This window comes from Eurytemora carolleeae, unplaced genomic scaffold (assembly GCF_000591075.1).
Source record: "Eurytemora carolleeae unplaced genomic scaffold, Eaff_2.0 scaffold337, whole genome shotgun sequence".
Taxonomy (NCBI): domain Eukaryota; kingdom Metazoa; phylum Arthropoda; class Copepoda; order Calanoida; family Temoridae; genus Eurytemora; species Eurytemora carolleeae.
The window spans coordinates 212,181-236,333 of NW_019396236.1; the positions used below are offsets into that span (position 1 = coordinate 212,181).

Sequence of the window (24,153 nt, forward strand, 5' to 3'; positions counted from 1 at the left end):
ACACAATTTGTTTTGTAAAATAACTATAGCTTTGATGTCGTCTTCCTTTAAAACCCTTCTTTTAAGTATTTATAATCATTATGAAATCAGAAGAACGATGTCTCAAATCGGAACTCACTTTTTCTAACGGAATGCGAGGAAGAAGTGACAGTTACAGAGACAGCTGAAGCACCCTTAGAACATAACACTGATGATAACAGAACACTTTCTGAGGTTCTTAACAATAACAATAATAAAAACAATAACTTTGATCAAAGTTTTGATATATCGGAAGTTTCATATTCATCCCGCACACTGCTTTATGAAGATTCAAGCTCCAATACGAACATTATAGGAAAACACATTAGTTAAAAAATAAAACATTATATCAAACTCTTTGTATAACAGTTTTGATGTCTAAAAACAAAAAGCGGATTAGAGATCATTGGTATTAGTTTAAAGACACCCTTTATGTTTTAAAAGTAAAAGAACACTTGTCTCAAACTCTAATTTTCTAATTCTTTCATTCTGATTTGTAACCTTATGTTGAAGAACGTTAATAATTCAAACTGTTTACCCAGAGATATTGATTTATCAAAAGAATTTTTGAAATGTCGTCTTGACAATTTTTCAATGGGTTTTATACTATACATACTACACTATATGTTCTAAATAAGCCGGAATAATATGATTTGATTGATAACTTCAAAGTTGTGTTTAACCTTAAAAAAGCTTGCGGGATTCAACAAAAGTAACTTGATTTTAGCAATTTTTTTTTGAAAAAAAAATCATAAAATAGCCATAATCCTGCGTTTTCCTATTTGTGGTCTGCTATTTTTTTGCTCTAAACATTGCCAGAAATATTAAGAATTTTGTTTAAATTTCAATTTATTAAGTAAAACCATTAACATGTCTCCTTCTGAACAAAAGCATTCATATCTCCGGTAATTATGACAGCACAAAATTGACAGACCACATTTTGGAAATGGCAGGACTAGGGCTAATATGTGATTGTTGCTTCATAAAAATATAATGATTAAACAGGTTATATATGTTGATTGCCGCAAACTATTTCTAGGGGGTCTAAGACGACTTTGAAGTTATCAATCAATTCATATTATTCCGGCTTATTTAGAACATCACTGTATTATACGTAAATTTCAGTAATTTCATAAATACATAAATAGCCATGAATATGCGGGAACAGTTCCATATAATCATTTAATTAAAAAAAAACTAAATATCTGCAGCATTCCATTGTCATTAAGTAAGGAATAAGACATTTTTTAAGTTCTTCTGATGTCTCTTTTTACATTTTAACTTAACTGCAGACAAAAATTGGTTGCTAACATATTGCAAATTTGTATGAGAAAAGTAGAGTTTGAGGCAAGCTTTCAGTTCCTTTAAAGTTAATTATACAGTCATTAATTTGGACCCTTTTATGCAAATTAAAAAAAATGTGTTAATTTTGCAGATTACTCTTCCAGTTCTCAAACCCTGCTAGTAGATCCTAGGGAGTACTTACAAATATTACAAAAACAGATATTTTAAAACAGTGGCAAGTGATTATATCGATACAAGGAAGACGACTTTTTATTTTAATTTTGATTCATATCAAGCTGTTAAACAGCATGGATTTACATATACACATAGAAGTCAAGATGGCTAATTAAGAAAGTTTTTCTTTTATTACTTGTTCACTCGAAAATAGCTTGTTAACATCAAAGCTTAAAGAGAGTGACCGGCAAGTATGGTAACTGTTAAACTGAGAATGCAGTTTTGTAAAGAAATTTTAAAGTAAACTAATTGGATGTTCAGGAACATATTTCTCTAAAGAAATTTGTCAATACATCAATCTTAGAATCTATTATTTCTCTGTCATCATTTTATCGCAAATTTTCTTTAAATTCTTCAGATGTCGTCTTTTCAATAAAAATTGCAGGAAATCTACAGAAAATGTGTGTGAACTAATGACTGAATAAGATTATTTATTTTCGATGATAATAGTTAATTTTTATTTTATCAATTTGTTCCTAAACAACTTATTAGTTTACTGTCGAAAATTTGTTACATTTTTCGTGGTCGTCTTTGAATAATTAAAAAAAACGATTCACAAAATCATCTCTCCAAAATGGGCAATCTATGAGTATTTCAAAGATTGAATTTGCACTCTTGCTGAACCAATATGCAGAAAAAATGTCTGCTAGGTCTCAAATGAATCCTAAAAAATGACTCTACAATACGGCATTTTCAGTTCAACTACCATATACATTGCCGGTCACTCCCTTTAGATTAAAAAGTGTCCTCATTGTATTGATATAATCGACTACCATTGTATATTCATTTCTTCACTCTGTAAAATTGAGCTTACTTGTTTATAAAGCAAGTTTATGATTATGTTCTTTGCCAAATGGGAACACATATTTAGCATTTTTGTTCCTGGAAACATTTTGTAAGTGCTCTGATATTAGTTCCTCTTCTCAAACTGTACTTTGTGAGCGATCTCTTTCTTCTTGTTCACAAGGAACTTTTCAGCAAAAATATTTATTGTAAGGGTTACCCACAGAGGATGAGACTTTATAAAGACGAACAATAAAACTCGTAAAATAAGACGATCCCAAGGTTGAATTAAGTCTTCTGCCTTGAAAATAGTCTTTAATATTTTCACAAAGAAAAACAAGGTTTACAGTTGCAGGGAATCATGAATATTAGGAAAAAAAACAGTGTAAAATTCATACAATCGTTTCTGAAGTCTTGTCCTTTAAGTAGGAAACCCTCCTTGTTAGACAAATTTTATATTTTGTTACGAACACACAGCATAGGAATAGAGAGACGAAACTATTAGATAGTTTTTTATTTTATTTCATTAATTAGAATCCGGACATATTTCTATTTGAACATCTGCAAAAATGGCAAAAAGTTTGGGAATCTCAAATAATTATGTTTACTAAAATAAATTATTATTGTTTTTACGATTTAAAACTAGAGACTCAATTTGCTTATCTTTTGGAAACCTTAAATAATTTATCTTAGGAAAAATCTATTTTTTTTTCAAATCATGTTACAATCAGACAACTTCTGTGAAATTATTTTGTTGTGTTTATTGAAATTCTATTCAAATCAGCATTTAAATTTTTTTTTTAATCTAAATTTTTTTGAGGAATCTTTAAACTCCAAAACATTAAAAACAGATATATTTTTTAAGGAATTTTTTAGTTTTTTTATTGGAATTTCAATAAAATTACACCGTTTAAACAATTTTATTTAAATTTTGATGAAGAAGTTTAAAATTTAGGGACCTTGGTGTCTGATGGAGCCAGTATGAATTCAGACACAGAATAATTTTCTTAAGTTCTTTATGTACAACCAGCTGAAGTGCCCGGCGTTGTCCACCGAATTTTGAAACACTTGACATTTTTAAGAACTTGAAGGTTCTCTAAAAAGAATCAGTCAATTTATATCAATTATTTATATTTATAATTTCATCTTTATAATTTCATCTTCGATCATATATATATATATATATATATATATATATATATATATATATATATGTATTAGCTAGCTGGCCAAACGGCTGGACCAATCTGGACGACATTTTTTGAGGGAACCCAACGCCAGGCATTTAATTTAGTATAAATAATCTTATTTATACTAGATGAAGATTAATCACAATGATGATAAATCTGTGTAATAAATGTAGATATCTTTACTTTTCATCTAAAAAGAAGTAATATTGATTTTGAAATTTGCAATGGTTGCGACTAAATAATTTAGCTTAATATTTGGAGGAAACTCTTTTATAATTGGTTCCGTCTAAATTACAAAAATTACAAAATCAAAATTAAAAATAAGAAAACGACAAAAAAGGGCCTGTCTAGTCTACATTGCTTTCAAAATGAAAACAGGTCTTTTCTAAGTAATTCGAAATTTAAGTAAAACAAGTGAAATCCAACCTCGACACACCTTAAATGTACTAAAGCTGAGCTTAAAGATGTTTTATAGACTTAAAGGCATAAAAGACAACTTTTGATTGTTTCTCCATATTATCATTTTTTTTATTTTGAAATGTTTAGATAATGTAATAAAATTTCCAGTAAAAAATCGTCTTATTGGCTTACATCATAGTGAACAAAGATGTGGTATAGTTTAAAATAGTGTTTTATTTTGTAAAAGTTAAAGTTCCTTGTTAAATGCTCATATATTTATTTATTTGTGTTTTTTTTATGTTTATGAAAATCTCTTTTTTGAGACTTCGCGTATCTTAAACTAAAAATTTCGCGTATTTGTCTGTATTTTTAAAGGTCAAAATTATTTTCAAAATTTCTTCTTATCCTGGGATCATTTGACTTATCACAAAAAATGCCAGATCAGCTCAGCCGTTTTTGGATACAAATAATTGTACGAACAGGCAAGCCAAATTTATGTAGATATCAGGTTTCTGAGCTTACATATTTCAATCTCATCTACAAATATGTTAAACATAAATAATATATTTTTCAGACCAATCCGATATGCCCCATTTCCAAATACCTGAACAATAAGAACATTTTTTCATTTTTCATATTACACCAGTGGTCAAAACTTATTTGAGGGATGAGGGCTTGAGATTAAATTAAAAGTTATCCTTGCGACAAACCGACCAAGGAATTAATAAAATATGCATTAGCAACAAAAGATATGATAAATATGTTTTATTCAGGGATTAAAAACATAACATTTTTAACCTTTGTTATTTTTTCCAAACCCTTTATCGAAATATAATGCAAACCTTTAGAATATGCTGCAAACCTTTAGAATCTGCTGTGAACCTTTAGAATATGCTGCAAACCTTTAGAATCTGCTGTAAACCTTTAGAATATGCTGCAGACCTTTAGAATCTGCTGTGAACCTTTAGAATATGCTGCAAACCTTTAGAATCTGTTGTGAACCTTTAGAATATGCTGCAAACCTTTAGAATCTGTTGTAAACCTTTATAGAATATACTGCAAACTTTCAAAATATGCTCTAAACCTTTAGAATAAGCTGCAAGCAAACCTTTAAAATATGCCAAAAACCTTATGTTACAAACCTTTAGTATATGCTTTAAACCTTTAAAATTTGCTGCAATCCTTTAGAATATGCTTCAAACCTTTAGAGTGTGTTGCAAACCTTTGGAATATGCTACAAACCTTTAGAATATGCTGCAAACCTTCAGAATCTGCTGCAAACCTTTAGAGTATGTTGCAAACCTTTAGAGTATGCTGCAAACAGCTGATCTCTCTAGTCCACCACAACACTGGTTTTGAGCCACAGTTTCGACATTTGGTATTGCGGAACTTTCCTTAACAAATTATGATGTTTAAGTCTTATTTCATTTGTCAAATTTCTCTTTTTAAAGATGAGCGTTTATAGAGAATTAGTTAAACCACGCACTGAGATCAACTTAAGCCAGAAAAAGGAGTTGAATTCGATTTCAGCAGAACGCGCGAAAGGTAGCTGAACGTGTTATAGGTAGTTTAACTACTGATCTTGTGCAGCTATTGATACCTCGATCTTGCCACTATTCACAGGAGCTGCTTCATTCTCGAGCGCTTCTTTTTTTCCCGACGTTTCTTCTGCCTCTGTGGTATTATTGTTGTTTTTGTCACCTGAAAGTGTCAAACCATAAATCCATAATAATATAGAAACAAATTCTGGTATGATGACAAAAAGGTGTCAGATTAATCAGATTCTGGTTTTTCCAAAACCAAAAAAAAATGTTGGTCAAAGCAGAATTTCACGTGACCCCTTAGCCAATATGACAATGCCTGATTCAATACGGTCCGCCTATAACCTTTATATTATCCATAATGTGGAAGATATTGTGGTTTTTCTGTGTTTCAAAATGTTTTACTCCGATAATTCCCACATCTTGTCCTGCAGTAGAAATGCGCGAGTCACTTTTGAAGAGAGCTCACAATTCAGTTTTCAAAATTACAAACATTGATATCTAATTCATCAAGGGTCACTTAAAATTACGCTTGTAGGGATTTTTTCACGAGCGATCGTTTTTAATAAACGATCGTTTTCTAAAACGATCCTTATTCGTTTTCTAAAGTTCAAAACGAGTGGGTCATTTTTAAAAACGATTGTTTTTTTCCAAAAACGAAACGATTGTTTTGAAAACGATTAAAAATCGAAACAAAAAACGATCGTTTAACGATCTTTTTTCAAAAACGAACAACAACCCTACTTACATGCAGTCCTTTTAAGAGTAAATCAGTGATCCTGTGAAAACTTACGAGCCCATGATTTAAAAGCTTCTACTAGAGTTTTTATTCCTTACACCCAGATATAAGTCTCAATCCTAGACCCAACTTATGAATCAGTTGACGATAGCTTGTGTCACATGGTAAACAGACGCAAGCTCTTTGGCTCCGCTGATGAAATCCTGCAATTCCAACAATTAAAATCCGCTAAATACAATAATAAACTGGCTTAATATATCCAACTCTAAGACCAATAAGTTGCAACTTAAATCCCAAAGCTGTAGTCTTAAATTAGTCTCAATGACAGCTCAGAACATTTTCTATTGTGAACCCAACCAAGGGTTCATCCATATTTACATAGTACCAAACAAATTCATTGCTCCCAGTTGAAGAAATAATGCCTAACAAATGCAACCTAAGAATAAAACCAAACAATTCAGATTATATCCAAAGGGGTATTGAACACCCAGTATGTTTGTAGCTTTAAATATAAAACAGTGTAGGCGGACAACGGTATTGAACCCCCTTTCTCATCTAGAGATACTAAGTCGGTCCCAATTAAAGAGCAGTTTAAAGGGCAGCTATAGGGTAAGATCAATGCTAGAGAAAGGACAGAAACGGCATTTATCTTCCCGACAAAGAAAGCAGATTGTCGGCCAAGAAAGCAGATCGTCAGCCATCGTATCCCTGGTTCACCAAGACTCACCAGTTAGCATGAAGCATCTGATCAGAAGAGTCAAATGAAAATATATTTGCCCCATCAAATGTCATGTGTATTTAGATCAACTTTAGTTGGTCCAACACTAATCCTTTGTATCCTTATAATGTAAAAATATAGTCTTTGTGCAACCATGCTTTGTTATTCCATTCAATCTTGGCTTTTTACTACTAAATTCTTTTCAAGTCTAGATAGTTTACCTCCAGATCCAGGATTAGCGTTCTTAGATGGTTCTGAAGGAGTTGCCTCAACCTCTTTAGTACGGGCTTCAGGAGCTTTTGCTGGCTCTTTGTTGGTAGCAGTAGCCGTCTTTTCTGCTTTCTCCTTTTTTTCCGCAGGTTTTTCTACTTTCGGCATTTCTTTATCGGTCGGCATTAATGCCTTTATAACAGCTTCCGGTAGACGTTTCCTGCCTTCTTTTTCGTTTAGGAAAAAACTCCTATAGCCACCAACTTTCTCCTTCAGTCCGGGATCATTCCGTTCCTCAACCTTTAAAGGGACTGTATGCATTTTAAATAACTTTCCATGCATAGATGCAAATTCCCAATTTAAAACGATACCCTTAAAAACCTAAATCTGTTCACAGTTACCGTATGTTTGTTCTAACGCTTAAAGCGCTTAATTTGTAAAATTATTCCATTGCTTCTCATAAGCAAGAAATGTGTAAGTCAATTTCGCAGAGAAACCGAAAATGAAAATAAACTGTTTAAAGAAACTAACACCTCATACTTATTCAGACAAAGTTTATAAGAGTACCGTTGTAAATCGGGTATTGCCATCTTTGCATGGAGGGTCTTTGAAATTACACTTACAGTCCATTAAGACGAGAAATGATCATTTCAATTTTTGCCAAAAAGTAAAAGTTAATTTGAATTAAAAAAACTCTTTAAATGATTACGGGGAGGGGGGCGATAGTTAATTTTCAATAAAATAAAACAAGACATTCGTATACATGTTTTTAGATTCCACGGGCAACGCCAGGCACTTCAGCTAGTACTTTATAAATCCTTCTGTTGACGAAAGGCTAACATAGTAATTGTTTGTTTTTTACAAATATCACACTAATTCATTTATTTCGTCCATAAATGAAATCATTTATGAAATCTCAAAAACTTCGTTTTATTAGAAAAACCTTATCCAGCCCCAAGCACATCGTTTTTAATGTACCTTATATTGCGCTGTGAGAGCTTTCTGACATGTTTCAGAAATATGTATTCTCATTGGTTTAGAATTGGATTCAAACTTCTCAGTCAGGCCAACATTTACTCCAAACAGACAATACCTAAACAATAAAGTATTTTTGAAGATCACCGTTTGTGCAGTTACATCTTCAATATTTTGAGAATAACATCAGATAAATGAGAAGAGTAGAAAAAACTCTTTCTTTATGCTTATTAAAAGACAAATGAACTTTCTCGTGGAAATTCTATTCCCGCATTTCCATATTTTTAAAATTCCGGATTTTTAGTGTTATAAGAATTCTTGCTGTAATTCTTTTTTATCTTGCGTTCTAATATACATTTAGGTTTTGAATTCCATGTCAGTAAATCATTTTGTGAAATTAGACTGCAGCAGGTTTATTGCTCTAAACTTAATTAAAATTTAATAACCTAAAATACATTCCGAAATTAATTACATATGTTATAAGTTACAGAAACAAAAACAAAAACAATGATATGGGTTTTTTAACAGAGAGGATGAAATTGTATTTTTAAAAAAAATAAAACCTTGGCATTTTTAAACCTACGACTCCGGCAATGACTGGACCAGAATGACATCCAATTCTCATTTCTATATCAGCACCTAGTTCAAACATTAAGTTAATTACACTTTAACTAATTAATCTCCAAGCTCTAGCTGGAAGAAGCGGAGTGGATTGAAAGAGTCTCCCTTCCTCTCCTCCCTTTTATATTTCCAAATATTCTCTCTTTGAGCTTTTGTAAATTTTACCATTTCGGAAATATTTTAATGATTTAAATTTACCTGTCCCAGGATCTTTCATCATTGATATTCCGTCCATCATATCAAATGCCATATCACATATCTGTTACAAAATGTTTTTTTTATTGTTGTATTTCTGACTTTTATAAAATTCTGATATTGTCATATGTTACATGTCATTTAAACTTATACCAGAGCAGCAGCAAATACCAAAAAGGAAAATTTTGCCATTTGTTAACTTGAACAATGAAATATATTGTTATTTTTTATTATTTTTACAATATGGGAATTTTTATTTTCAAATTTCTACAAAAAACAATATTGCAATACATGTTCTTAATACAGGTGATCACTTTTTCCAATATTCTTCTTTCCTGGGCATCTTTATTTACTTTATTATGTTGTATTTTCTGCATAGCCTCCCCCTTAAATGCGATTATGCAGTTCTGAACAAAGCATGTAAAGCAATTTGTTTATCTCATTAATTTTCTTCAAGTGTGTATATCGGTACACTGAATCCTTATCTGTATGTACTGGATATGGGTACACTGTATCCTTATCTGTATGTACTAAATATCGGTACACTGTATCCTTATCTGTATGTACTGGATATCGGTACACTGTATCCTTAAATGTGTGTACTGGATATCGGTACACTGTATCCTTATCTGTATGTACTGGATATCGGTACACTGTATCCTTATCTGTATGTACTGGATATCGGTACACTGTATCCTTATCTGTATGTACTGGATATCAGTATACAGAAATTAGTTTTTTCCTTGATCTGATTCAGCTGCATCATGTATTAGCGTCTACAACAATTTAGGGGGAAAAAATCAAGAAATTTCCGGGCCTTAACTGCAGGTCAGCCAGGTTCAATGTGATCTATGTAGGACAATCACTCCTGTGTCACAACGCTGATCCCTTTCAGAAAGTTTTGATTAAGCTACCACAGTTCCACTATATCTGCTCGTAAAGTAGGATAAAGTTGGTGGTTTAGGAAGTTTTAAAGGAGGAGTATTATCTCTCCGAGCTGTATGGGGGATAGAATAAATTATCCCGATATTACCTATTATCTGCACCTCATATACTAAACAAATATGAGGAGTTGTCCCTTTATACAAAGTGTCAATTCTTATACAATTGCACTGCAAGCTTACAAAGAACCCGCAATTAATATTTATCAATTTTCAGAAATAATAATATCATATTTTTTGTAATTCTCTTTAAACAAAGGACCACTTATTATTGGTAGTTTAGTCCAATTGTGGACAAACAAATTAATTTTTTTAAAAATAATTAATCAAAAATTAATTTCTTGAAGATAATTTACCCGCAATGCATGATTGTTGGCTTTAACTGGACATCCAGCCACAATAAGGTATGCATCTCCTATAGTCTCAACCTAAATACAATAAGGTATATAGTCTTAACCTAAATACAATAAGGTATGCATCTCCTATAGTCTCAACCTAAATGCAATAAGGTATGCATCTCCTATAGTCTCAACCTAAATACAATAAGGTATGCATCTCCTATAGTCTTAACCTAAATACAATAAGGTATGCATCTCCTATAGTCTCAACCTAAATGCAATAAGGTATGCATCTCCTATAGTCTCAACCTAAATATAATAAGGTATGCATCTCCTATAGTCTCAACCTAAATACAATAAGGTAGTCATCTCCTATAGTCTCAACCTAAATACAATAAGGAAGGTATCTCCTTTAGTCTCAACCTAAATACAATAAGGAAGGTATCTCCTATAGTCTCAACCTAAATACAATAAGGTATGCATCTCCTATAGTCTCAACCTAAATACAATAAGGTATGCATCTCCAATAGTCTCAACCTAAATACAATAAGGTATGCATCTCCTATAGTCTCAACCTAAATACAATAAGGTAGTCATCTACTATAGTCTCAACCTAAATACAATAAGGTAGTCATCTACTATAGTCTCAACCTAAATACACTAAGGTAGTCATTTTCTTTATCTGTATTTCAAAACATCTAGCAGCTAACAAATGCTTTGTAAAGCTTGATCAAATCTGTATGCATAAGTAACAATTTAGGACTTTAAGATTTAAAGATAAATTTGGAACTATAGAACTCATATTTATACTATTTTATAGCAAACATTTATTGCATATAGAAGTATACCTTATAAACAGCATTCTGGTCACAAAGGAAATCAAACAGGGTGTACATATTGTTTAAAAGGGCAACAACCTGAAGAAACAGAAGCATTAATAATTTAGACTTAACTTTTATTCATTTGTTTGTTCTTCGTTTGTCAAAACTATCGTTCATTTTCCTTCTAGTTCGTTCGATTTATCAGTAAAAGATTGTTAAATAAAATCGTTTGTTCAGTAAAATCGCTTATTCAATAAAATGATTCTTTCATTAAAAAATACGATCGTCGGTTTTTCTTACCATTATTCACGGAAAATTTCGTTCGTTTAAAAAACTAAGCCAATTTCTAAATGCAGTGAGACCCAAGATTTTATGAAAGATACAACTGTTTGTCTGAACTCTTAACTGACTACACATCTATCTCTAAATTTCTAATCCTTTTATCTATGCAATCTTATTAACAGACATTTGATGTTTAAACTTTGACTATTTTATCTGGCAAAATTTATAATTATAAGTTTAAAATATACAATTTCAAGCACATAACAAAGATTAGAATAGAAAGGAAATTAGACAATGTTTTGTGACTTTTGTCAGTCCCTTTGAGCCTATCTTCTATTTAAATTGTGAACATGTTCTTTTTGTTTACATTTAAAAACAAAGAAAAAAAATTTACGGATTTTTAAAAAAAAAATTCACGGATTTTCAAGAATTCAAACTTTTTTTTACAAAATTTAAAACCTTCAAAACTCATTTTTAAAATTTTTATCATTCATAAACCTTCCCTGTGGTCACGTGAGGTCCCACACAAAAATTGGCCCTGATCGGTTCAGCTGTTTTGACGTTTATTGGATACAAACAAACAAACAGACAGACAAGCCAAATTTATATATAGATTAAGGTTTCAAGGGTAACGTTGTAAGTCAGGTATTGCAAACTTTGCTTGGAGGGTCACTTGAAACATTTCATTCTTCCCAATCCTTTTACCACTGTGATCTTGCCAGGCTACTTTTATGCTTTGTTGCATGACATGTGCTGGGTCGACTCTACAGTGGACGATACGACTAAATACATATACAGTACATGTTGTACCGGCACAGATCATGCAAGTTTTAGACTGGGATGACGTACCTGTAGAGGTTTTAGTCTTGAGCAGATAACCGTGAATGTGACAATATCTGAGAAAAGCATTGTCACTAATTCATAGGACTGACACACCTCCATGTTTGATTTTCCCTGCGCCAACTCCTGAATTTGAAATTTAATTTGATCTTTTGTGTAGAGATGATCGTTAATCTTGTACGCTTGATCTTAACTTCCAATGTGGATCAATTTCAGGATCAATGGTTTTATTTCTCAAATAATAAAGTTATCCCTCTGCCAGGTATTTTTATCAAATGTGATTTTTTACATGAACTGTTTTATGTGAAACCCTACTTTGATTCAATTCAAACAAATTACATTAGATATTTTTTCAATTCAAAAAATTTCTTCGTTTTCTGTCAGCTTAAGCCTCATTATTTTCTGAAAGAACCCATACAATAAGTAAGAAAAGACATTTAAATTTTCTTTTTTTTAAATGATAAGCCGGTATGTATTTCCACCTCCCAAAACCGAATTCCCTCAGAAGTATATTTCAAATTTGAAAAGGCAGTTTAACCTCCTTGAGGGATATTTTCTCTCTCTAGAAGAAAGTTTAATCTATGAATATTTACAGTACACGATCGTTATAATTCAGAAAAATCACTTTTTAATAAGTATAATAAACTAATCATTAAATAAATGAACTTACGGCAGCAATTTGTTTTGGAAGCATTTGATCAATGATGTCCTGAGTTTTCTTCATAACAGCATCTAGTTTTTGTTTCTGTTGGGCCACACCTTGAGCTTTTATCTCAGCATTTACCAGAGCCATCTCAATATTTATTGATTGTGAAATGTTGTTTCTGGATAGACATTTTTAAAATTTGGATATTCCTTTTCAAATATGGATATTTCTCTTCAAAATTTGGATATTTTTTTTCTGATGGCCCTTTTGAAAACTTGGATATTCCTTTAAAAACTTTATATTTCTTTTCAAAATTTTGACAATCTTTCATTCCAGATTTTTAAATTTGGAATGAACGATTGTCACTCGATCTGATTTTTTAATTCCGATATCTTTGTAACCCAATGTCACAGACCTTAGATTTTTCAAACTATAAACTTTGTAAGATCAAACTGTCTGAGTTTAAAATATCAAAGGTGTACACGATCAGGTTACAAAGGTATGCGGATTAAATCATTAGACTTAGAGGCAAAGACTCATTTCCTTTATCGAGGTAAACGTTATAAACAACTCATACAACTGTATTAAATGTTTGAAATGTATGAAATGTATGAAATGCATGAAATTATTAAACGAAAAAAAACTTTCTTAAAACTTTTAATCATTATGTTGCATTGTCAGCTGACTTTAAAAAAAAGTAAGAAAATTTTTTTTTTTTAAATTAGTAAATTAAAAAGTTTTATGACTACCGTTCAAAAAAAATTTTCCTAGCAGATTTTCCTTAAATAATTTGATAAAATGAAAATTTTAACTAATTATGAAAGGGAGTGATCGGCAATACATGTTAGTTGAACTGAGAATGTAGTATTGTGAATATTTTTTAGGATTCTTTTGAGACATATAAAACGTTTTAATGATGTATATTTATTATTTACTGAGTTTGATCTCAAACCCGACTTTAAAATCACCCTTTTTGGGTGGTTGAATCAGTAAGAAAAAAATTTGAAACATTTTTATTTTGAACTGTGGAATTTTTTTTACAATTTTCTTTAAATATTTATATGATATGATAAAAATATTTTGACGTTTCTGTATTTCTTTTTCTTCATTTTCTTCTTGTTCGTACATCGTTCAATCATATTTTGGCTAATTTTGAAATAAAAATATTTTTTGGGAGAAATTATTGCGATATGCCATGCTACGAGCTAGAATAGTTCTGAGAGAATCTTGATTTTTTTTCTGAACTCTGTGTTGAATTGTTCACTCTTGTTTTACAGCTGACTCAGCGCTTAACATTCTGTTTACTTGCATTTGCAAGATCATCACTTCTAGCAAAGCATATGGGATTGTAGGATTTGCAACAATAAGCACGAGGTGTTCCCGTCTGATTTGGTGTGAACGCCCATTGTTGGGGACGCCTACACCCCAATTGTTATTGGCGGCAAAGGTAAATGTGTGCCTGTCTTTAGGAAACAAAACGCAGGTTTCAAAGTTACGTAACCACTCAAAAGGATGATTTTGAACGTTGACTTTGCAATCAAACACAGTAATTATGCATCATTAAATGCTGCATATGAATCCTAAAAAAAATTTACTACAATACTACAGTCTCAACTAATACCATACATTGCCGGTCACTCCCTTTAAATACATTAAATTGTTATCATTATATGCATTGTAATCGTTTTTACCTTCAGCTCAATTTGCTCTTGGGTTTTTGACAGCATAATGTCTCGAGAGTAGTCATGCATACTAATAAAATTGTCTTGTTTTATTTTATCGTATTTTTTAAAGAAGGTTTTTTTGAATGATCTTACAGGGTGTCCCAAAAACATGGGAATTCAGTGACGAATTCAATATCGTCTTTTCAAATAATTCTTTGATTTAGTATAGTGATACTTACTGAGAATCTGTAAGAGTTTCGTCTGCTATGTTTACATTTTGTTTGTTTATGTTTTGACTGCAACCGGTTGTACAAGAAAATTACAGTATACAAACAGAGTAAACTTGTCCGTATTCACTGTTCATCTTGCGGAGACATTATAGACACATCTTTGCAGTCTTTTACCCTTTTCATTAAATAGACTCTAGCAGACATAATAATATTATGGCTTTTTAAATTAGGTATTACAATGCTAATTCATAACAAAGACGATATCGAATTCGTCACTGAAATCCCATGTTTTTTGGGACACCCTGTATTAAAAAGGTCTTCGTAACAGTCGTGTTTTTACAAATACTGGTGTCTTTATTTGACAATTTTAATCTTATTATCATGAAATATTATGTATTTTTTGTCACTCATGGTTACTTAAAACTAAATATCATTATCATTTTCTCCAAAACATCAGAAAATTTCCAGCAAATGTTTTGTTTAATTATATTTATTTTATATTAACTCAATAGGAGTGTTCCCGAAAAATGAAAGAGGGTATAGGTTTACGGCGAAAAATTATTGATGGTGATCGCTACTTATCCTACAATTCTATCTGTTGCGTCTATAAGGAGAATATTATTAAAAACGACTCATACTGAAGAACGTAGCGTCCATACAAATTAAGAAAGTTGAAATATTCGACTCGGATCGTTAAAAATCAATTTCATTCCAAACAATTCATTCAGAAATTACAATCTATAATAATCATCAATATTTTATCGACGCATTCATTTAGTTGATATTTCATAATATTTTTTATTTGTTTTATAAACAAACATTGCACTTAAAATAACGATGTTTCTCCGCTAGGTGTCCCAGCCACAGGGAATCATTCAGAGTATCGAGAGCAGAGACTTCTGGCGGCCAACTAATAGGTTTTTTTTTAGTGAATCGTAATGTTTATAAAACAAATACAAAATATTATGAAATATCAACTCTATGAGTGCATCGAAAAATTTATCGATGATTATATAGGTTGTAATCTAAATGATTTGTTTAGAATTAAATTGATTTGTTTTTACGATCCGAGTCGAATGTTGCAACTTTATGAATTTATGTTTACGCTAGGTTCTTCGGTATTAGTCGTTTTCAACAATTATCTCCTTAAAGACGCAACAGATCGAAGTAAAATTAGTAGCGATCACCATCGATAATTTTTCACCGTAAGCCTATACCCCTTTTAATTTTTCCCAATGACTCCCTTTAATAGCATTCAATTTACTCAGATTCAATATTATCCTCTGATGTTTTTGGTAAAAATACTACAAAAAAAACGATCTGTAGAGCTGAATTTTTGCAATACTTATTAACAATTTGTTGCATGATCTTTAAAATAATTTTTATACGAGTTGACCCAAGAAAAACATGATGAGGAGTTTTAATTGTATTAAAAGATTGGAAAATGTGCCCAAGTATTTATCTTTTACTTTTAGAAGGGGTCATAGAATAAAGGGTCAAATGCCATGAATATGTTTCTTAAACAACCCCTTCTTTAATTAAATCTGTATGCAGGAACACTTTTTCGAGTCTTTCAAAATATTTGTTGGGCTTGAAAAACCTGAGTTTACTTTCTGTATCGTTATTGTCCTTAAAATGATTATGTTTTACCTAAGATCGTTGATAAACAAACCAGACCAGATGAGATTGTTCAAATCCTTGAAATATTAATTTTGAATAATTTCAATTTCAATGACACAAATAATGTTTTTGCCCTTTTCGAAATATTGAAGAAAAAAAACGCTTAAATATATATTTTTTCCAACTTTAACTAATATATTAATTCTCATGGAAAAAAGTAATTCGCCCTATCTTTGCAATCCAATGTCGTAAACCTTAGATATTTCAAACTATAAATTCTGTAAGTTTAAATAATCTAAGTTTGAAATATCAATTCATGAATGAGGTCCCGAAGATATAGGGGTTAAAAATATTTGACCATTTGGCAAAGATTCAATTTCTATATTTTTATTAATGATTTATACCTTCATCATTGGACAAGCTAGGAAGAGAATAGAATTCCATTCTGGTATAAAGATCATCTGACCCTAACATTCAATAATTCCGATTTAAATATTCCCGTATTCCGGTAAAAAATCATTAACCCTAAAATTAATTTTTCCCGGTATTCCGGTATAAAGATCATCTGATCCTAAAAATTCAATTTTTCTGGTATTCCGGTATAAAGATCATCTCAGCCAAAAGGTCTATTATTCCGGCTTACATATTCTGATATTACGGTATAAAGATCATCTGAGCATAAAATTCAATAATTCCTGTATTCCGGTAAAAAGATCATCTGACCCTAAAATTCAATTTTTCCGGTATTCCGGTATAAAGATCATTAGACCCTAAAATTCAAATTTTCCGGTATTTTGGAATAAAAATCATCTGACCCTAAAATTCAAATTTTCCAGTATTCCAGTATAAAGATCATCTGACCCTAAAATTCAAGTATTTTCAAAATATAAAAGTTTAAATTTTCAATGTACATAATTCTAAAGCATTACTATTTTGTAAATTCACATGATTAAGAACGGATTAAGAACGGATAAAAAATCCGTCAATATAAAAGATACAAATTCATTCTTGGGTTTTTTTTGTCAAGAATTGTGAGCATTTCTCAAGAAATTATTGATAAGATTAGTCTTCTATGTAGCTAAAAAAACGACAATATCTTCCACGACTGATCTGATCAATGTATAGGTTTGAATCAAGGCCACCTACCCATCTCAAAAGCTGAGCAGTGTATACAAAATACCTACCTTGATATGTAAAGTTTTATCCACATCCTCATCCAACAAATGGTTCAATTCACTGCTATAACCACCAGAAGTAGATCCACCCTGATCAAACAAAGAAAATGTTTTCAAAAAACTCTACATTTCTACATAATGTCCTAACTCTTTCAAATTTAAAATTATCAAATTAAAAATTAACTTGTCAAAGTGTCAAATATCAAAGTTTATATAAAATAATAGAGAAAATTAGAGTTTAAGATTCGTCGTGGAAAATATATTTGTCATTAAACCGTTGAGCTATAGGCAATAAAAAGAATATAAATTGAAAAAAACATTTAAGAATCTTTATAAATTTTTGGTTCGCTTCTCGCTCCCTTGTTATAAACTATTTTAGCTTTATATTGTTATTGTCCATTATCCATCTACGCCAGAATGTTTCCATTGGTGGATTTTTGAAAATATAAAATTCATAAGTTTTTGGACTCAACAAACCTTGCAATGTCAACCGGAATCTTTCCTGGAACCATTCAAAAAAAAAACGTTGGACAAAAAAATTAGCTGTTTATTAGATACATGTTATAAGGGTTGGTCATCGTGTCTAAAAAGGATAGAAAAAACGATAAGTCACAACGCAACGAACGAACTACTCTTTTTGAACTGTGTTTTGTTAACGTCGTTAACAAAGGATCATTAACGTTTGTTAAAAAAATAGATAACAACCCTCTTTATTAACAAAATGACAAACAATAAAACTAAAAAATGTTTTTTTGTTTTTGATTAAAAAATCGCTATTTTTTAAACAACTGTTTCGTTTTTCGTTTTTTCTTCGTTTTTTTAAACAATCATTAAACGATCAGTCTCCAAAAGAGTGAAACGATCTATCCCTTTATACAAACCAATAAACCAAAGGACAAGAAGTCGATAGAAAAAAAGGAAATAAGTTCTATTCATTGTCTTACCCCAGAGGCACACAGTTTGTCAATTTCTTCCTGTGAGGCCAGTTCAAACATAGAATTCATTCGTGACATTATAACCTTTAAACAAGTTTTTGTTAGAAATAGCTAATGCAAATAAGGTTTTGTTAGAAATAGCAAATGGAAATAAGATTTTGTTAGAAAAAGTAATGAAAATAAGGTTTTGTTAGAAATAGTAATGAAAAGATGGTTTTTTTGGAAATAACTAATGAAACTTTTTTTTTTAGAAATAGCTAATGAAAAAAAGGTTTTGTAAGAAATAGCTTATGAAAACTGAATTAAATCTGACCAGTAATTTGAACCTCAATTAACTTAAGCAAGAAATGTGCAAGTCACTGTAGCAGAGAAACCATAAATGAATTATTGAATAGTTTAAAGAGACAATAACATTTATATTTAATTAATATTTGGTCAGATAAAGGTTTCCAGTGTACCGTTTGTAAATTGGGCATTGCAGGTTCACTTGAAAATATATTTACGGTCCTCTTCAGCATTTTTGTTTCGATATTTTTTCTTTACCTCCCATTTAAACTCTACCAATGGTTTAATGAGTTCAAACCAGTTAGTCAGGTTTTGTCCAACCATTTTTGGGATGATTTGTCGGAGAGCACTACCAAGCACAGACACGGTCAAATCAGACTTAAATAGAACAATTAGTCAGGTTTTGTCAGACCATATTTTGGATGATTTGTCAGAGAGCACTATAAGCACAGACATGATCAAATCAGACTTAAATAGAACAATTAGTCAGGTTTTGTCCAACCATATTTGGGATGATTTGTCGGAGAGCACTACCAAGCACAGACACAGTCAAATCAGACTTAAATAGAACAATTAGTCAAGTTTTGTCCAACCATATTTGGGATGATTTGTCGGAGAGCACTACCAAGCACAGACAAGGTCAAATCAGACTTAAATAGAACAATTAGTCAGGTTTTGTTCAACCATATTTGGAATGATTTGTCGGAGAGCACTACCAAGCACATACAAGGTCAAATCAGACTTAAATAGAACAATTCATCTAAATCTCATTGGAAGGTAATAATCCATTTGGTGTACTGTCTTGTTTTTCCTTCATAGTCCGATATTATACTGTACATACACAAAGTTACGCACAACTTGCCCAAGCTACCTACTGAGCTGCCTAGGGGTTGGTCTTGCTCTTCAAATGAACCTGAGTTTACAGTGAATCCAACATTTGGTGATTTTCTTACACATTACAAAACAATGTTAGCAAATAAATTAGCTTCCAAATTAATTTTAAGAGTTTTAACTCTCTACTTTGAATCTTGGAAGCGCAAATATTAATGAAGCTGTTTTAAAAGTAAAAAAAACTTTATATTCTGTTGCTAATGATGGTGTTAGTGATATTTGAAAAATCTAAAATTTTATAAAAATTGAATTACAGAATCACAGAAAATTTGCAAACTTGTCATAAGAAAATTTGCAATTTTCAGTTCTGGTTTTATTTTTAAGGAAAAATTGTTTTTCAGTGGCTCTTCTGGTTTCAACTGAACAGCGTATTTGAATACCTTTAAAATATACTAAAAAGAAAGAAACTAAAAGATTTAAAGAACTTTTCCTTAAAAATTAGGCCAGAACTGAAAATTGCGATTTTTTTATTACAATTTTGCAAATTTAATCTTTATGAAATTTTAAATTTTTCAGAAATAATATATATACACATTTTTGCTTTTCTGAACTTTTGATTTTGAGAGAAAAAAAGGTTCGCGGATTTTTTCTTGGCCATAGGAGTAGCAAAAAAAATTAAAACTTCCAAAGAACACCATACAGAAGAGTTGCACAAAAAAGGTACAATTTTGCATCCGGCGCCACTAATCACACCTTATTTTACTCACCCTGCACTTTCTTCTTGTAGGCTCAGGCAAACTTGGCTTGGATGACACTTTGCTTGCAGATAATTTGGCTTGTAGGAAACACTCGAAGTTAGGCTCGGAGCTTAATAAATAGCTTGTCGAACCTAGACTCAAGTGATCCTACAACCATAGAATCTTTCTTCTAGCCCGGCCATAGCTTTTGATTCGAGACCATAGATTTTTTCGTCAAGACCATAGATTTCTTTTTTAAGATCATAGATTTCTTCTTCAAGACCATAGATTTCTTCTGCAAGAGCATAGATTCCCTTTTCTAGACCATAGATTTCTTCTGTATGACTAAAGATGTTTCATTCAAGACAGCAGTTTTCTTCTTCAATACCGAAGATTTCTTCTTCGTGACCTTAAATTTCTTCTTCTAGACCATAGATTTCTTGGTCAAGACCATAGATTTTGTCTACGAGACCATAGATTTTTTTATTCATGACTATAGATTTCTTCTTCGAGACCACAGATTTCTTCTTCGAGACAATACATTTCTTCTTCGAAACCATAGATTTCTTCTTTCAGATTTCAATGGAGGTTCTGTTCATCATTGAGTTCACAGCAGTCATCTCGATTATTCACGGCCAAATTGTAAACAGTGTATTGTATCGTTTCTGTTTCATCAGAGCTATTCACTTTAAAGATGATTCTTTTGTGATGTTGCAGAAAGATTTTAATATATATACTAAAAGTGATGATCTTCTAGGACCTTACTTGGTATAAAACTCATATTATTTGTATCTCCTTACTTGGTATAAAACTTATATTATTTTTATCTCCTTACTTGGTATAAAACTCATTCTATTTTTATCTCCTTACTTGGTATAAAACTCATATTATTCTTATATCCTTACTTGGTATAAAACTCATACTATTTTTATCTCATTACTTGGTATAAAACTCATATTATTTTTATCTTCTTACTTGGTATAAAACTCATATTATTTTAATCTCCTGTTCAACGAAATAACCAACCTTAAATTCCCTACTTTTTTTATTTCCAGGGAGGATAATTACGTCCTCCCTGTGATCCATACAGATTTATCAAATAAATTGTTCTCTGATTTAATTTTATTTTTACATTTATCGCTCTCTCAATCAATTTTGAATAAAATAGTAAACTACACCTAGTTTAATATTTGATCTAGGAAAGATCAAAACATGTACATACAGCTTTACTGAGCTGTCATCAAATATATTATATTACATCATTCTTTTCGGGTTTACATAATTACATTGTAAAGTTGTTCCCATGAAAATGTTTGATAATTACTATTTTGTCTGCATTTTGAATCACATAGGGCTTTCTACTCTGAGGAGGTGAAGCTAAGGNAACTCATATTATTTTTATCTCCTTACTTGGTATAAAACTCATACTATTTTTATTTCCTTACTTGGTATAAAACTCATATTATTTTTATCTTCTTACTTGGTATAAAACTCATATTATTTTTATCTCCTTACTTGGTATAAAACTCATATTATTTTTATCTAAAGCATCATGAGAACAGCATGCATGTGAATAGTGTTGCTAAAAATTGGACTTTATCAGTTTGATTTTTTTGGTACAAATAATTTAAGGCAGAAAACTCTGTAATAGGAAGACTTAGAAGCAATACTGAAGTGCATTTGATTTTGTTGTTACAAAGCAACTAGTTTTATTAGATAGACGTTTATTGTCAAATCAGTAATGAAGTGAAATGGGTCTGAAAGAAAATGCACAATTTCTGTATCCCATAGTGAAATGGCTTAAAGTCATAGCATGAGTCTAAAAGTCGTCTTCCAAATTCAGAGTTTTCTGGTTATCATAAGGTGCATTTAAACATGTTAATGTGGTATAATGAAGTGTTAGGTTTTATATTATGTACAATTTTACTTACATTATAAAGAATGCAGAAGGGGAACATTTCAAAAAGAATACTGGCTCTAAAATTTTAAAGTATACAATAAGACATGCTCAAAAATTGATTAAGTTAAAATTAAAAGTTTATTTTTCTTCTAAAAATTGAAAAAGAAGGCTGAAAGTTTTAGTTTGTTTTTTACAAATATCTTCTACCAAAAATGCGGAGTAGTAAAAAATAATGTTCTTTTTTCGTAGAACCTTGAAATAGTCCAATCATTTTAACAATTAAAAAATCAAGTTATTGTCCACTGTCAGACTCCTGTATGCTCAGTTCATTAGCGCCTGATCCAATCAGGGTTTAGTCATGTGTTTGTTGTCTATTTTGAACCAATAGAAAAAGTATGGCGGTAACATCTATCTTTCTATCTATCTCATTATCCAATCAGAGTTATGAATCCTTCAATCGGTGCTATCATTAATGGAAATATTTACTTCTGTTGAAACTATACTGGGCAATTAACACTTATCAGTATAATGAAGTAGAAATTAATCCATAATCTTACCTGAGCGGCATTGATGCAACTTTCCTTTGTTCCTCTTGCAAAAGAAAGTCTTTATAACCTTGGTTCACAAACTTCATCTCAAATGTGCTGACTACAGTATCAAACACAACCTAGAGTAGAGGTTGAAAGAGACTGTACGCGTACTTTCAAATGAACCTCTATTGCAAAAACGGCTATGCCTAATTTACATTAACGGTATCAAAGAAAGAATTAGATATCAAGTTTGTTCCTTTTTTTATTTTTTTTTTTATTTCACATTTCTAGCTTGTAAGAAGCAATAAAGAAACTCAAGGAAACAAACATCTTTTAATGTAATAAGGTTATAAAAAAAATACAAACAAATGGTTCAAAATTTTACCTCTTGCTTTTTCAGGGTTATCTCGAGTTTCTTAATTTCATCAGCAAAGTTCTTGGAAATCTCTTTCACCTGGCCCTGGACGTAGTGATGAAACCCACGCCGCTTACTCCTACACAAATATACATTAACAAAACATTTTAAAAAAGCATGTCTGATTCAGAATGGTACCCTTGCATTCCACAAAGGATAAAATTTGATTGCTCTTGCAAAGGAATTGAGTTTTTGCCAAAACCTTTTCTTTTTCCTAAATCTTTGAAACCCGGTGCGGGTGACATTGACTGCATATATAGTTTAAAATATCAAAGGTCTGTGCCGCACGCGAAGTAATAAAAAACAAGCCGCTTACTTTCACAGAAAGCTATATTAACAAAACTAACTTTTTATATCAGAAACTAAAACTATTTAACACAAATATTAAAGTATACCTAGGCACTGTTGATGTCATTTAGATAAGATAAGATAAGATAGAGTTTATTGCTAAGATACGATCTCTCTAATAATTATTTTTTCCACCTAATTTCTATAATGATATATGAACATTTCAATTGAAGAGTATTATAAGAGATCCATTTTTAGTAACATACTCATCTAAAAATGTTAACTTTGATAAAAGATTTAATATATCTTTGCAACTTATAGTGAAAACCTTTTATACTTTATAGTTAGACTATTTGATCCAAGAAATAAATTGACCAGGAACCGCCATATCTCATGCATCAAATCTGTGTACTGCAGTGGGAGGAGATAAAAACAAAGAATTCAGGGGCAACGCATCATTTTTTGAGGGAAAAGGACCCAAGAGGTGGAATAAAAATACATGGCTATTATATTTTCCATATTGACCAGAAAGCCAAAAATCATTCGCTCTAACTTGATATATTAACTTGTTTTTTTTTGGACTGTAATATCACATCAGAGCCTTCGTCCACAGAAACAATTCCCTCTTGTACATGGGGGCGTGAGTTTTGGGTACCTGTATTCTAGAACCATTCCAGACTCATCCTCATGTGCAATAAAGAAACTGGGAGCTTTCATCCTAATCACAGATCATCACAAATTAAAATAAACAAATACAAATCTAGAATT

The 24,153-nt window shown here is 31.1% G+C and overlaps 2 protein-coding genes across 7 annotated transcripts in view; one reads left to right on the forward strand and one right to left on the reverse strand.

Moving 5' to 3' along the window:
- Window positions 1-3,360, forward strand: part of LOC111699009 (titin) — a 23,506-nt gene extending 20,146 nt beyond the window's left edge. For 2 of the 3 annotated variants that reach the window (XM_023469529.1, XM_023469530.1), the window contains exons 27-30: window positions 91-334; window positions 1,454-1,493; window positions 2,451-2,503; window positions 3,275-3,360. In XM_023469529.1, coding sequence (XP_023325297.1) covers window positions 91-334; window positions 1,454-1,493; window positions 2,451-2,503; window positions 3,275-3,321 — 384 coding nt within the window. In that variant the 3' untranslated portion in view covers window positions 3,322-3,360. The remainder of the gene's footprint in view (window positions 1-90; window positions 335-1,453; window positions 1,494-2,450; window positions 2,504-3,274) is intronic. The other variant, XR_002764659.1, reaches the window with a different exon arrangement.
- Window positions 3,226-24,153, reverse strand: part of LOC111699010 (soluble guanylate cyclase 88E) — a 25,891-nt gene continuing 4,963 nt past the window's right edge. For 2 of the 4 annotated variants that reach the window (XM_023469533.1, XM_023469531.1), the window contains 21 exons: window positions 24,041-24,103; window positions 23,068-23,176; window positions 22,710-22,819; window positions 22,184-22,229; window positions 18,943-19,062; window positions 18,409-18,483; window positions 17,474-17,554; window positions 16,694-16,756; window positions 16,320-16,366; window positions 14,467-14,527; window positions 12,800-12,922; window positions 12,139-12,255; window positions 11,035-11,103; window positions 10,205-10,276; window positions 8,911-8,971; window positions 8,655-8,730; window positions 8,095-8,209; window positions 7,128-7,416; window positions 5,509-5,609; window positions 5,211-5,302; window positions 3,910-4,512 (listed from right to left, as the gene is read on the reverse strand). In XM_023469533.1, coding sequence (XP_023325301.1) covers window positions 5,213-5,302; window positions 5,509-5,609; window positions 7,128-7,416; window positions 8,095-8,209; window positions 8,655-8,730; window positions 8,911-8,971; window positions 10,205-10,276; window positions 11,035-11,103; window positions 12,139-12,255; window positions 12,800-12,922; window positions 14,467-14,527; window positions 16,320-16,366; window positions 16,694-16,756; window positions 17,474-17,554; window positions 18,409-18,483; window positions 18,943-19,062; window positions 22,184-22,229; window positions 22,710-22,819; window positions 23,068-23,176; window positions 24,041-24,103 — 1,888 coding nt within the window. In that variant the 3' untranslated portion in view covers window positions 3,910-4,512; window positions 5,211-5,212. Of the gene's footprint in view, window positions 3,416-3,909; window positions 4,513-5,150; window positions 5,303-5,508; window positions 5,610-7,127; window positions 7,417-8,094; window positions 8,210-8,654; window positions 8,731-8,910; window positions 8,972-10,204; window positions 10,277-11,034; window positions 11,104-12,138; window positions 12,256-12,799; window positions 12,923-14,466; window positions 14,528-16,319; window positions 16,367-16,693; window positions 16,757-17,473; window positions 17,555-18,408; window positions 18,484-18,942; window positions 19,063-22,183; window positions 22,230-22,709; window positions 22,820-23,067; window positions 23,177-24,040; window positions 24,104-24,153 lie in introns of those variants that run through there. The other 2 variants (XR_002764661.1, XM_023469532.1) reach the window with 2 other exon arrangements.